This window comes from Lissotriton helveticus, chromosome 1_1, assembly GCF_964261635.1.
Source record: "Lissotriton helveticus chromosome 1_1, aLisHel1.1, whole genome shotgun sequence".
Lineage (NCBI taxonomy): Eukaryota > Metazoa > Chordata > Amphibia > Caudata > Salamandridae > Lissotriton > Lissotriton helveticus.
In genome coordinates, this window is record NC_136057.1 from 1,110,709,406 (window position 1) to 1,110,721,654 (window position 12,249).

Below are 12,249 nucleotides of genomic sequence, written 5' to 3' on the forward strand. Positions count from 1 at the left end.
CCTCTCCCCAGCGCCTCGCCTCGCCCGTAGGCCACGCCCCCTTCCGAGGCCACGCCCACCCAACATTATACAGGGACGCTGACTGAAAGCGCCGCCATTAGGGTGTTACACTCCTGAGGCAAAACAGCCGGGAGATTGCTTGTTTGTTTTTAAATCTTCTTGTGATTTATTCTGTGTTTTAAACCTCACTTAAACCTCACTTACCTGAAATTGCTCGCCTTTTACAGCGGATTTAGCGCTGTTGGTGACCTGGCACAGGACCCTCTCCCCAGCGCCTCGCCTCGCCCGTAGGCCACGCCCCCTTCCGAGGCCACGCCCACCCAACATTATATAGGGACGCTGACTGAAAGCGCCGCCATTAGGGTGTTACACTCCTGAGGCAAAACAGCCGGGAGATTGCTTGTTTGTTTTTAAATCTTCTTGTGATTTATTCTGTGTTTTAAACCTCACTTAAACCTCACTTACCTGAAATTGCTCGCCTTTTACAGCGGATTTAGCGCTGTTGGTGACCTGGCGCAGGACCCTCTCCCCAGCGCCTCGCCTCGCCCGTAGGCCACGCCCCCTTCCGAGGCCACGCCCACCCAACATTATATAGGGACGCTGACTGAAAGCGCCGCCATTAGGGTGTTACACTCCTGAGGCAAAACAGCCGGGAGATTGCTTGTTTGTTTTTAAATCTTCTTGTGATTTATTCTGTGTTTTAAATTTATTTGGCATCCACTCGCTAGCGCTCACCTGTAATCCCCAAACAGCTGATCTTGAACGCTGTAAAGGGCAGGAATCGCTTGGACGGCGCCATCGCTCACCTCGAGGAGCCACGGGACACGCCCACTCCTGGTGACCACGCCCACCCCCCTAACGCCCAGAATCTCCTCCATAAATCATGTGTCAGCACAGGGAGCGCAGCGGGCGCGCCGTCAGCGCGCCGAAGGCGCGCCAAAGGCAAGCCCGTCTGGGCCCGTCCGGGCCCAGCCGGCCCCAGGCCCTGCCACTCTGCCCTTTGTAGCCAGGCACGCCCGAACCTACTCCCGTGAGGAGCTATTGGCCTTAAACACTCATACACATCCCTTGAGCACGCACACCCTGATGAGTGACAACCATCTCGCCAGATGCAACACCTGCATTCCTGTAGATCTGACCCCGGCGCATAAGGGCTTGCACCTAGGCTTACTCAACTGCAGGTCGCTCGTGAAGCACTCACATGAAGTTAACATGCTAATCACAAATCACGCCCTAGACATCTTGTTTCTGACCGAGACCTGGCTCACCCCTAGTAGTGGCCCCGACATAGTCCTGGCACTTCCCCCCGGGTACTCTATGTGCTCACAGAATAGACCAGAAGGCAGAGGAGGTGGACTAGCCATAATCCTTAAGGACGGCCTCTCCTGTAGAACCTCGGATGGCAACATCAAGGGGCACGAAAGTTGTCACTTCACTATTCAAATCTCCCCAGTCACTTCTCTATCAGGATTGCTGGTATATCGTCCACCGGGCAGCCTAGGAGACTTTCCAAATAAAATAATTGATCAGACCTCCATTAAGTGTACGTCCTCCACCAATTACATACTACTGGGAGACCTTAACATACACTTCCTGGACCCAGGCAATAAGCAGGCCAGTGAATTACTTCAGGACCTCACTTCTATTGGCCTTGACTTAAAGAATCCACAGATCACCCATGAAAAAGGGCAATTGCTTGACCCCTTCTTTTCAAACTTTTCTAGCTTGACAACTCTTGATCACATCGCCCTCCTCTGGACGGACCACTTTTTAGTTCCCCTCGTGTGGGACATCGACACTCCGTCCCCTCAACCCCCCAAAGTCAAAACTCACACCAGGCGATGGCAGAAACTAGAACCAGACACTTGGGCAGCCAAACTAAGGGAACACGTCCCCCTCCCATCCTTAGACCCCATAACTGGGGACATAGAGTTTAACACCTGGATCACCCAATCTCTAGATTCCGTCCTGCCTAAAACCCACTCGCTAAAACATACCAAGAGAGTTAACCCCTCACCCTGGTACACCCCTGAACTCAACACTTTGCGCAAAATGTGTAAATGTGTAAAAGGAATGAACGTCTGTGGAGGAAAAGTAAAACAGAGGAAAATAAAGAAACATTCCGCACCTCCATAAAATCCTATAAAAAGGAGCTACGCAACACCAAAATTCGTTTCTACGAGAGCAGAATTAAAAATGCTGCCTGCTCGGCCCACGAAACCTACTCTGTTCTCAAAGAACTCCTCCATGCCCCCGACCCCCCACTCAAAGCCCTCGATCCCAAGGAGGCAGAAAGTAAATGCAGTAACTTAGCCACATTCTTTGACGAGAAGATCCAAAAAATCCTTTTGGACATACCCCCTCCTGAACCGGCCCACACGGATCGGAATCTCACCATCACTATCACCAATCCCATCCCTCCGGCCAATAACCCTCAACCCTCTCTAAACGCCTTCGGCCCAGTGACAATGGAGGAGGTAGAGGCAACGATGGCCTCAATCAAAAGTGGCTCTCCCCTCGACCCCGCACCCCTCCGCTTCCTGAAAAAAGTGTCCAGGACCATCATCCCCCCCCTCACGGCTCTAATTAACTCCTCCTTTTCGGAAGGTATAGTCCCCCCCGGCTGGAAAGCGGCAGCTGTTAAAGGCCTCCTAAAAAAACCCTCCTTAGACCCGAAGGACCTTTCCAACTACAGGCCCATTTCCCTCCTCCCAGGAAACAGCAAGATCACAGAGAAGTTGGTGAACAAACAACTGTCACTCTTCCTAGAAAACAACAACTTATTGGGGGTCTCCCAGACAGGGTTCCGCCCAGGTCAGGGCACTGACATCGCCCTCCTGGCGGCAGTAGAGAAGGCCAGAAGCATTCTGGACACGGGAGGATCAGTGGCAGTGATCCTCCTGGACCTCAGTGCGGCCTTCGACACTGTAGACCATCCCACCCTAGTCCAACGACTGGGAGAAATTGGAATAAAGGGTATGGCCCTGAAATGGCTAAAATCCTTCTTAGCAGGACGATCCTTCCAGGTTTGGGAGAACGACAGCCACTCACCTATCATCCCCCTCCGATGTGGAGTACCGCAGGGCTCATCCTTGAGCCCTACGTTATTCAACGTATACATGGCTCCATTGGAGAAGAGGATCACCCCGTTCGGCGTGTCCTTAATCAACTACGCCGACAACACCCAGTTGGTTATCACCCTCACCCATCCTCATCATGCCCCTTCTGACCTTCACAGCTGTCTCTCGGAAGTCCATCGATGGATGAATCTTTCATCGTTAAAACTGAACGGATCAAAGACCGAGATACTACTGTTAGGTCACACGGGCCCTGCCCTTCCACCTCATCTCTGGCCCAGCTGCCTGGGCGACCCCCCCGCACCTAAGGACGAGGTTAAAAGCCTAGGTGTGTGGATTGACAAGGACACGACCTTCAAAACCCAGGCAAATAAAACAGCAGGGACATGCTTTGGTCTCCTCCGGGCCTGCAGGAAGATCTTCCCTCTGCTCCCAGCCACCGCAAGGAAGCTCCTTATACAGGGCCTAATCCTAGCGAGATTAGACTACTGTAACGCCATCTACCTGGGAGCTCCCGAAGCCACCCTTAATGCGCTGCAGAAAGTCCAAAACGCCGCCGCCCGCCTTCTCACGGGCACACCTGCAAGATCCTCCGCCAAGCCAGCCCTCAGGTCTCTGCACTGGCTGCCAATCAGAGAAAGAGTCATCTTTAAGGCCCTCTGCCTGGCCCATAAGACCCTCAACAATAACGCCCCCCCCCTTCTCAAAGAAATCTTAATCCCCTACAAAGCGAAAAGAGACCTCCGGTCCAATGGAGAAAATCTTATTTCAGTTCCCAGAGTTAAAAAAGCCAAAACCGGTGGCCGCCGCTTTTCGGTCCATACGGCCAAACACTGGAACTGTTTACCACGAAGTCTGAGGACAGAATTAAACCATCTTCGGTTCAGGAAATCCTTAAAGACCCTCCTTTTCCCGCAAACATAACCTCTTTCAGATGGCTGGAAGCCTCAGGAGAAACAGCTCAGCGCTGGGATGCTCTTTGAGTTACTACGCGCTTTATAAAACCATTAAATAAATAAATAAATAAATAAATATCATAAAGTTATCCCTGCAGTAGGCAGCATCCATCAACCAGTCTTTAATTAGAGGGGAGCGTTTACTATCCCAGTGTATAGATAGTCTGCGTTTCGCCAGCAGCAGTAACAAAGCCATGAGTTTCTTGCCATTTGCTCTGAGTGGGGCGTCCAAGCCCAGCAGGCATACTCTAGGAGTACAGGGAATATCACATGATAGCAATGTCGTTAAATGAGCGGTTACATTCTTCCAGTATTGCTGTATTTTCACACAGCACCAGGTTAGGTGTGCAAAGTCTGCTCCATCCATCGCACATTTTTTACATTTGGCATCATCCCGCAGTTTAAGTTTGTACAGTTTAAGGGGAGTGTGATATACCTGATGTAGATATTTATAATGAATTATACGTAGATTCCCGTTAGGGGTGAGGAGTGATGTCAGCGTGCAGGCTCCTGTCCAGTCTTCTTCCGTAAGGGGAGTATGTAGCATTCTGGACCATTTATTTCTCATCGGGACGGTGTCAGCGCCGATTTCATCCTGCGCTTGTCTGTACAGTTTGGACAGAATGTGGGCATGAGTGGGTGAGGTAATTAGTAGTTGTAGAGAGTGAAAGGTGGGGGGCTCCTCGGGGAAGGAGGAGTATAGTTCTCGAGCCGCGGCCCGCAGTCTGTGATACAGGAAACGAAAGAGTGGGGTTTGGTTACTAATATATTCCAGATCTTCGTGTGTAATGAAGGAGCCATTGGGGTAAAGGTCCCCCAGGGTCGAAAAGCCTGCCTGTTCCAGTATGGTCATGTTATTCCGCTCCCTCGTGACTGAGAGGTTGGAGTGCCATGCCAATGGGAGACTCGGAGCATAAATAGGGGATTTACATGCTAGCGTGCTTAATCGTGTCCATGCGTGAGTGGTGGTCCGGATTGTGTTTATTTCTTTGTCCGCTAGATGTGGTCTAGAGTGTGACAGAATGCTTGTGAGCGGAATTGGGTGTGCGTCTCCTTCTTCAACCGCTAAATGTGGCATACAGCGCACCGGATGATGCCAGTAGTAGGCAAATTGTGCCTGGGCACATAGGTAGTAAAGGTAAGCATCGGGTACCGTGAAGCCGCCTGCGGTGTATGGAAGGGTGAGTGTACGGAGACTAATCCTGGCCTGTTTCCCCGCCCAAATGAGCTGTGTGAACGCTGTGCGCAGTCTGGCAAACACCGAGGGGGGTGGGGTGATCGGGATATTAACGAAGAGGTAGAGCAACTTGGGGAGCACTATCATTTTTAGTAGGGAGATTCTATCAGCGAGAGAAAGCGGGAGTGTCTTCCACCTCTGTATCTGCGTTTCGATGTGATCAACCACTGTGCCATAGTTGTGTCGAATTACAAGTTCCACATCTCGGTGTACCCATATCCCAAGGTATTTTATGGGGCCATCCTGCCACACGAGGGGGAAATCTAGTTGTGGAGGTTGTGTGCTTGCGGTTAATGGGATCACTGCGGATTTAGACCAATTTATGGTGAGGCCAGAGTGTCTGCCAAATCTCACATATTCCCGTAGTACAGGGGATAAATTAGTATCCGGGTCGCGAAGGTAGAGGACCATGTCATCCACATATAGCGAAATGCTGATACGCCGGAGGCAAAACCCAAGTGCAGTGTGAGCATATTTCTGATGGATTTTACAGGCTAGTGGTTGTAGTATAATCGAGAAGAGTAGGGGGGAGAGTGGTCAGCCCTGCCTGGTGCCTCGCTGTATTGGTATGGCGTCTGAGACAAAACCATTAACCCTGACGCGTGCCGTGGGGTTCGTGTACAGGAGTTTGATCCATGTTAGCAGACGCAGGGGCAGGCCAATGCGCCCCAGGATCGCAAACATATATGGCCACTCCACCGAGTCGAAGGCATTTGCTGCATCCAACAGCACCGCCACAGCACGGAGATCCGGCCTCAACTGGTACATTAGTGCAAAGATCGTCCTCAGGTTATGTGTGGTGGATCTGTCAGGGATGAAGCCAGATTGATCTGGTAGTACAATGGTGGGCATCAGTGGTTGCAGTCTCATGGCAATGATTTTCGCAAGTATTTTCACATCTGTATTTATTAACGACAGGGGTCGGTAAGAGTCTGCTCTAGTGGCATCTTTGTCGGGTTTGAGAAGTGCGACTATGACAGCCTCCCTCAGTGTCTGTGGCAGAATGCCCTCGGTGTGGGCCTCATCGTACATTTCAAGGAGGGGTGGGATAAGGTCCTCTGCGTATGCTTTATAGAATTCCGCCGTGAACCCATCTGGGCCCGGGGCCTTCCCATTCGGCAAGGATTTGATAGCAGTGAGGGTCTCCTCCTCCGTTATAGGCGAGGCTAAAAAGTCTCGGTGAGAGTCCGATAACCACACCAGAGTCAAATCCTCGATATAGTCGAATATGTCAGATTCAGTGGCCGTGTGTTGTGTGGTGTAGAAGTCACGGTATGTGGAGACAAACGTGTTGAGGATATTAGGGGTGTCAAAGTGCGAATGACCCTGGTCGTCCGTGATGTGTGTGATTAATTGTCGTTTATGTTGCGCGCATACCTTCTGCGCCAGCACCCGGCCAGGGTGACCCCCCTCACCCAATCTACGCGCTCTGCCCCTCTTAGACGTGTATTTAATTTCGTCGTCTGCTAGCGCGTTATATCGCGAGATAGCCTCGCGTATGTCAGCTAACACCCCAGTATCTTGTGTGGAGTCGAACTCTGTTTCTAGCCGACGGATATCTGCCTCGCAGTTCTGCAATTGCGTTCTGATATCCTTCAGGATACCTACAGTTGTGGAGATACATACCCCGCGGAGCGTGGCTTTAAATGCTTCCCAGAGCGTACCTGCACTGTCTACGGATTTATTGTTAATCGAAAAAAAATCCTCTATCGCTTTGTGTATGGTTTCTTTATATAGGGGGTCAATGAGTGCTATGGCATTGAAGCGCCAGGTGAATGGGGGAGGAGTGTGGGATGGAACGGCTAAAGACAGCAATACCGGGTTGTGGTCTGACAGTGTTTTGGGGAGATGTGAGATCTCAGTGGTCCATGTGGACGCTTGCTCCGATAGTAGCCAGTAGTCGAGGCGGGACCAACTAGCATGTGCTGCAGAGGAATGCGTACTTTCTCGCTCTGTGGGGTGGCGGTCTCTCCAGACATCATGTAGGCCAAATTCCTCAATGCCATGGAGGAGAGCGTCCGCTGCGCGCCTATGATGTTCAAATGTGTCTTGTGATCTATCAAAGGCAGAGTCAAGTGCTGTGTTTAAATCCCCACCCCAGATCCATTCCAGCGGGGGGTAATCTCGCAATTTGGTGAGTAGAGAGAGATAAAATTCAGGGTCATCAGTGTTTGGTCCGTATATATTAACAACCCCTATTCTAGTGCCACAGAGTGTGCCAGTCACAATGACAAATCTACCATTTTGGTCTATGTCTGTGCGTTCTAAGCAGAATGGAACCCCACGACGTATTAAGATCGATACCCCTCGAGCATAAGAGGAATAAGTGGCAGAGATAGAGTGTTCAGCCCAGCGGCACCCCAGTGACTTGGCCTTACCAGGGAGAAGGTGGGTTTCTTGCAAAAGGACCAGATCTATGTTATGACGGTCCAAGTATGCAAATATCTGTCTGATTTTCTTTGGGCTGTTAAGGCCTCTGACATTCCACGTCAGCAACTTTAAGCATCTACCCATTACCATTTGTACATTTCAACAATACATGTAAGTGCAGTGCGTCAGGGAATACAAAGCGCGTATTCCAACAATCAGGAACAGTATTATAGCCGAAAAAAATCATGACATCAGTATCCGCCGTCGAACCCCCCCCTCCGCCCACCACCCGCTTCGCCATCCCAATTATGACAAAGCCATAACCCCATGCAGTCATCCCGAAACAACAACAACAACAACTGGCAGGCATCCCTAATAACAGGGTGCCTTCGAACTTAACTAGGCAAAAAGTGTGGATTACACAGTGGGGGTCGGTAGCCGCCCGCACAACTCCCAGCAGTTAGACGCTGGGTGATCAAGCCACTCGCAAAAGCGCGAGTCAGTAGTCGGTGGGTTTCAGTGTCCATGGCATGTATTGGCGGTGCGATAGGAATGAGGAGCAGCAGCCTAAGCAAGGGTCAAAAAAAAGAAACCGTTTCATCAAACATGGTCCAGACACACAGTCACAAACCTTCCAGCATATCAGGTACGTTTTGTGTCAGTCACTCCGCATCTGAGGGAGGGTCTTGGTCCTGGTTTTGTCCGCGTGGCGATTTGCGCCTCAGGACATGCGGATGGTTGGCCTGCAAGTATTTAATTACTTCACGGGGTGTATTGCATATAACGCTGGATCCATCCATAGTAACCTTGAGGCGTGCCGGGTACAGCATTGCATACTGAATACCATTGTCTCTCAGTTTCCGCTTGATGTCCACATATTGCTTTCTGGCCTCCTGCACATGAGAAGTAAAGTCTGGGTATATGGAGATCTTCATGCCCTCATGTGTGAGAGATCCAAGCTCCCGGGATTTCCGGAGCGCGGCGTCTCTGTCTCTATAGTTCAAGAGTTTGGCGATTATTTGGGCGCGGTTTATCTCCAACCGCCGGTTTTGGCGCCAAAGTCCGATGCGCCCGTTCCACGATGAAAATCGTTGAAAAAATGTCCTTGCCCAGTATGGTTGTCAAAAGGGTCTCTACATATGCTTCCATATTTCTGATTTGAGTTGTCTCTGCAATGCCCAGTATGCGCAGGTTGCATCGGTGCGAGCGTGCTTCCAAATCTTCTGTTTTGGCCGCGAGGCTTTGCAAGAGAGCGTCCACCTTCTTATGTTTCAGTTCAAGTTGGTTTGTGGCATCTTCAGCGTCTGATATTCGGCGTTCCGCCATGTCCATGCTTATCTAGGCGTTCCGACATGCGGTCCACTCGATAAGTGAGTGATTCAATTTTCCCATCAATGTTGGTTAGGGTGGATTGAATGGCGGTGAACATCGCCTGCACGTCCAGCGTCATCTGGGCCGCAGCAGAAGGTGCAGAGTCGTGGGGTGGTGTTTGGCGGTCTGTGGACGGCGTGGGCAATTTCCGCTGGTTCTCAAATTGAATTTTTGTCTGTGTCTTCTCTGGCTTACCCATGGCGGCAGTGGTGTGTGCAGCCCCCCGGCTGAGATCCGCGTGTTCCAACAGCAAGTTTGTTGCGGTCGGGGGGGGGGAGGGTAGCCTTCGGTGAAGAGGCCCAGTTGTGGCGCAGATAGGAGTCGGAGCGTCCCCCAACAAGGGTCCGGTGTGTAGGATGGGGTGTGTAGGATGGGGTGAAGGGTTGTGGACGGAGCCCCAGCTAGGTGTGGTAAGTCCCTTGAGGCCCAAGCAGGAGCCTCGGGCTCGCGTAGCTCGAACGTGGTTACGCACAGGTAGGCAGGGCAGCGCTCCGCTCCGCTCCCGGTCAGATCGATGTCGGTGCAGCAATGTCGGCCGATTTGCACAGGAGTGGTATCAGTCGATAGCTCAGACAGTCCGCTTCATAGGCAGGCGGGTATGGGCGAATGTGGTTCGTTGAAACCCAGGATAAGCTGAAGGATTGTGGCTCGCCTACGACGCGGCCATTTCCAAGTGCGGCTAGCTCCGCCCCCCCATCCAGCTATTATATTTGACCCCTCGCACCAGAGTGAGGTCTGGGAGTGAAGTATTGGAAGCCTTTTCTTAACATTGAGGAACGAGGCAGGGGTATCCTCTTCACGCTCGCAATTGAGTCAATGATTGGAGAGACTGTGCAGGACCTTACACCCCAAGGGATCACGAAGGGAGGGACCACCTATGTGGTTTCCCTCATCATTGATGATGATGAAGATGTCCTGATTTACTTGACACAACCGGAATACTTAGTCCCAATACTCCTAAATACTCCAATACTCCTAAAGGCAATGCAGTAATTAGGCAATCCCACAAAATCCACTCTGTTTCCATTAGGGGTCATGGTGAATATCCCATTGGAGATGCTTCCCAGGACAGACTACCCTGGGTGTCTTAGGGTGTGAAATACTTGGGGATCAAGCTAGCCCATTGTAGTGAGTATAATTCATTCATATGTTATTTGTTGAGGACGCATGGTCTTCCCCGTGCGCCCTCGAAGGTATTCTTTCAAGTTCCCTCGGGGGTTCCTAGGCTACGGTTCGTTTCCATGGCAGTTCCTGCTGCTGGGAGTTCCCGACCGGATGCCTGGGAGCATCATGGGCCTTCTTTACCAATAAATTGACCTTAACTTGTTACCACTCCTGTGCCGATATCACTTATTACATATTGGTGATGACTGGATCCTGCCCGCTTTTCTTCAACCCACCGAATCCACCTTCACATAACGTTTTTGTGCGGTCCGGACTCTGACTGCCTTTTATCTCGTATTCCTTTGGCCTGATTAGCCATCCTCAGCTGTTGTTTGGCCTGGAACTTTGGCATCTTTCACACCGTGAGTTTTTATTCCTTATTTGCTTTGCGGCCGACATCTTCTCTTGAGCCTTCTACTGCGCAAGCCTCTCTCCACGGACTTCTCTCTCGAGCCGTGCGCCACGCAAGCTCCTCCCTTCACGCATCATGTCATTCTACGTGCAATTTGGTGGCGCTATTGGTACAGTTGTTTCTCCAGAAGTGCATCAACAACATTTTTTCCAGCGTTAACCCTCCTGATTTGCACTTTCAGCTGTTGCCTACTTATTTTCACGTGTGCGCTCCCTCTATTCAGCGCACTGGTTCTGCATATGTGCTATTTCATCATTTTTATTGTTTTTCAAGCACATGATGGCAGATTCCGGCTCCCCAATTACCATCTTGAGAGACACTACCTTCCACAAACTCTGGGATAGAGAACTGCTCCCTAGTGATGTAAACCCAAAGGCATTTGGCAAAAAGGACATGGAAATGCTACCGTTTTTCCCGCCAAAGTAGTTTGCTTGGGCAGAGAGACTTTAACAAATATTTATGTAGCTGTCCAGGGCAAGAATATCACTAGATGGCATGATCTGGCAAAAATGGGCATTATTTTGAAGCCAGGTTCTGACAATCCTATTGTCTTAGGAGAACTACCTGCTAACTATATATGTCACCTTACAGATCCTGTACGAAGTATACTCACACAATTTGAGAATGTATTTCGGGAAGAAGTAGGCAGTGTAAAATGGTTTGAACATGTCATTAGGCTCAAGGCTCATGCTCAACCTGTTGTTCACAAAGTGATACCTGTTCCCCTCAGTGTTAGGGAAGAACTCAAAGTCATGTTACAAAACGTATGCTCCCAGGGGATTATTGAACTTTGTGACTCCTCTCTTTGGGTTGCACTCATCGTGGTTGCTCACAAAAAGTCTGGTGAAATCAGACTCTGCGCAGATTTGAGCAGTCTCATCTTTGTAGTTTTAGCAGGGGGAGAGTTTTCACAGAGTAGAACAGCTTTGCCAGCAACAGAACATCTGGGATGTGTATTCGAAAGCATGAGAGAGAGAGAGAGGTGTGGAATGTACTACTTGGTCTCGAAGTGCAGTGTTATAAGCAGTGATGCTCAAATGTTCGTTGTGCTGTACAATGGGATTGAGGTGTGCAGTGCTATAGGCAGTGGTGAACAAATGTGCATTGTGTTGTACATTGGGAAGTATTATGAAGTTCTTACTATTGGCTTTGACATGCCCTCATGCCATCTTGAATTGTGTCAGCTAGCTTGAGCTTTTGCGCACACAGGCAGGCCCCCAGAATACTCAAGTAGTTTAGGTTATTCACGTTCAATGTTGTTTGTAGCTGTACTTTTGGAGATTGATGACTGAACTGCTGGAGACTTTCGTAAGCTTCGTTAAGGTAACAGCTGGAACACGTGAAAATGCAGAAGGAACGCAAAAACTCTTTTGCCTTTGGAATGCTTACATGGAGAAAGGCCAACTCCAGTAAGTTTCCTTGGTTCAGAGGAGGGCCTCTCGAAACCTTCTAGTGTTCTTTGAGATTATAAAGCTGGGGTTTGTTGACTTGGAAACTGGGATTTGGGCCTGAATGGCGGACGCGTCTTCAATGCAGGAACCTGGTTTGCTGAGTCTCTTGACCCCGGCTGTGAATCCCCCGTCTAGAGTGGGCCAAGATGTAGTTTGCAGCTGGTGATGTGTTTTATTTTTGATTATTGATATTGTGATGTGTGAGTACACA

General features: G+C 50.2%; 1 protein-coding gene across 1 annotated transcript in view; it reads left to right on the plus strand.

Moving 5' to 3' along the window:
* The first annotated feature begins 2,060 nt into the window (after positions 1-2,060).
* Positions 2,061-12,249, plus strand: part of LOC144763537 (vesicular glutamate transporter 3-like) — a 311,868-nt gene continuing 301,679 nt past the window's right edge. The window contains exon 1 of the mRNA XM_078649214.1: positions 2,061-2,607. Within this exon, the coding sequence (XP_078505340.1) occupies positions 2,061-2,607 (547 nt within the window). The remainder of the gene's footprint in view (positions 2,608-12,249) is intronic.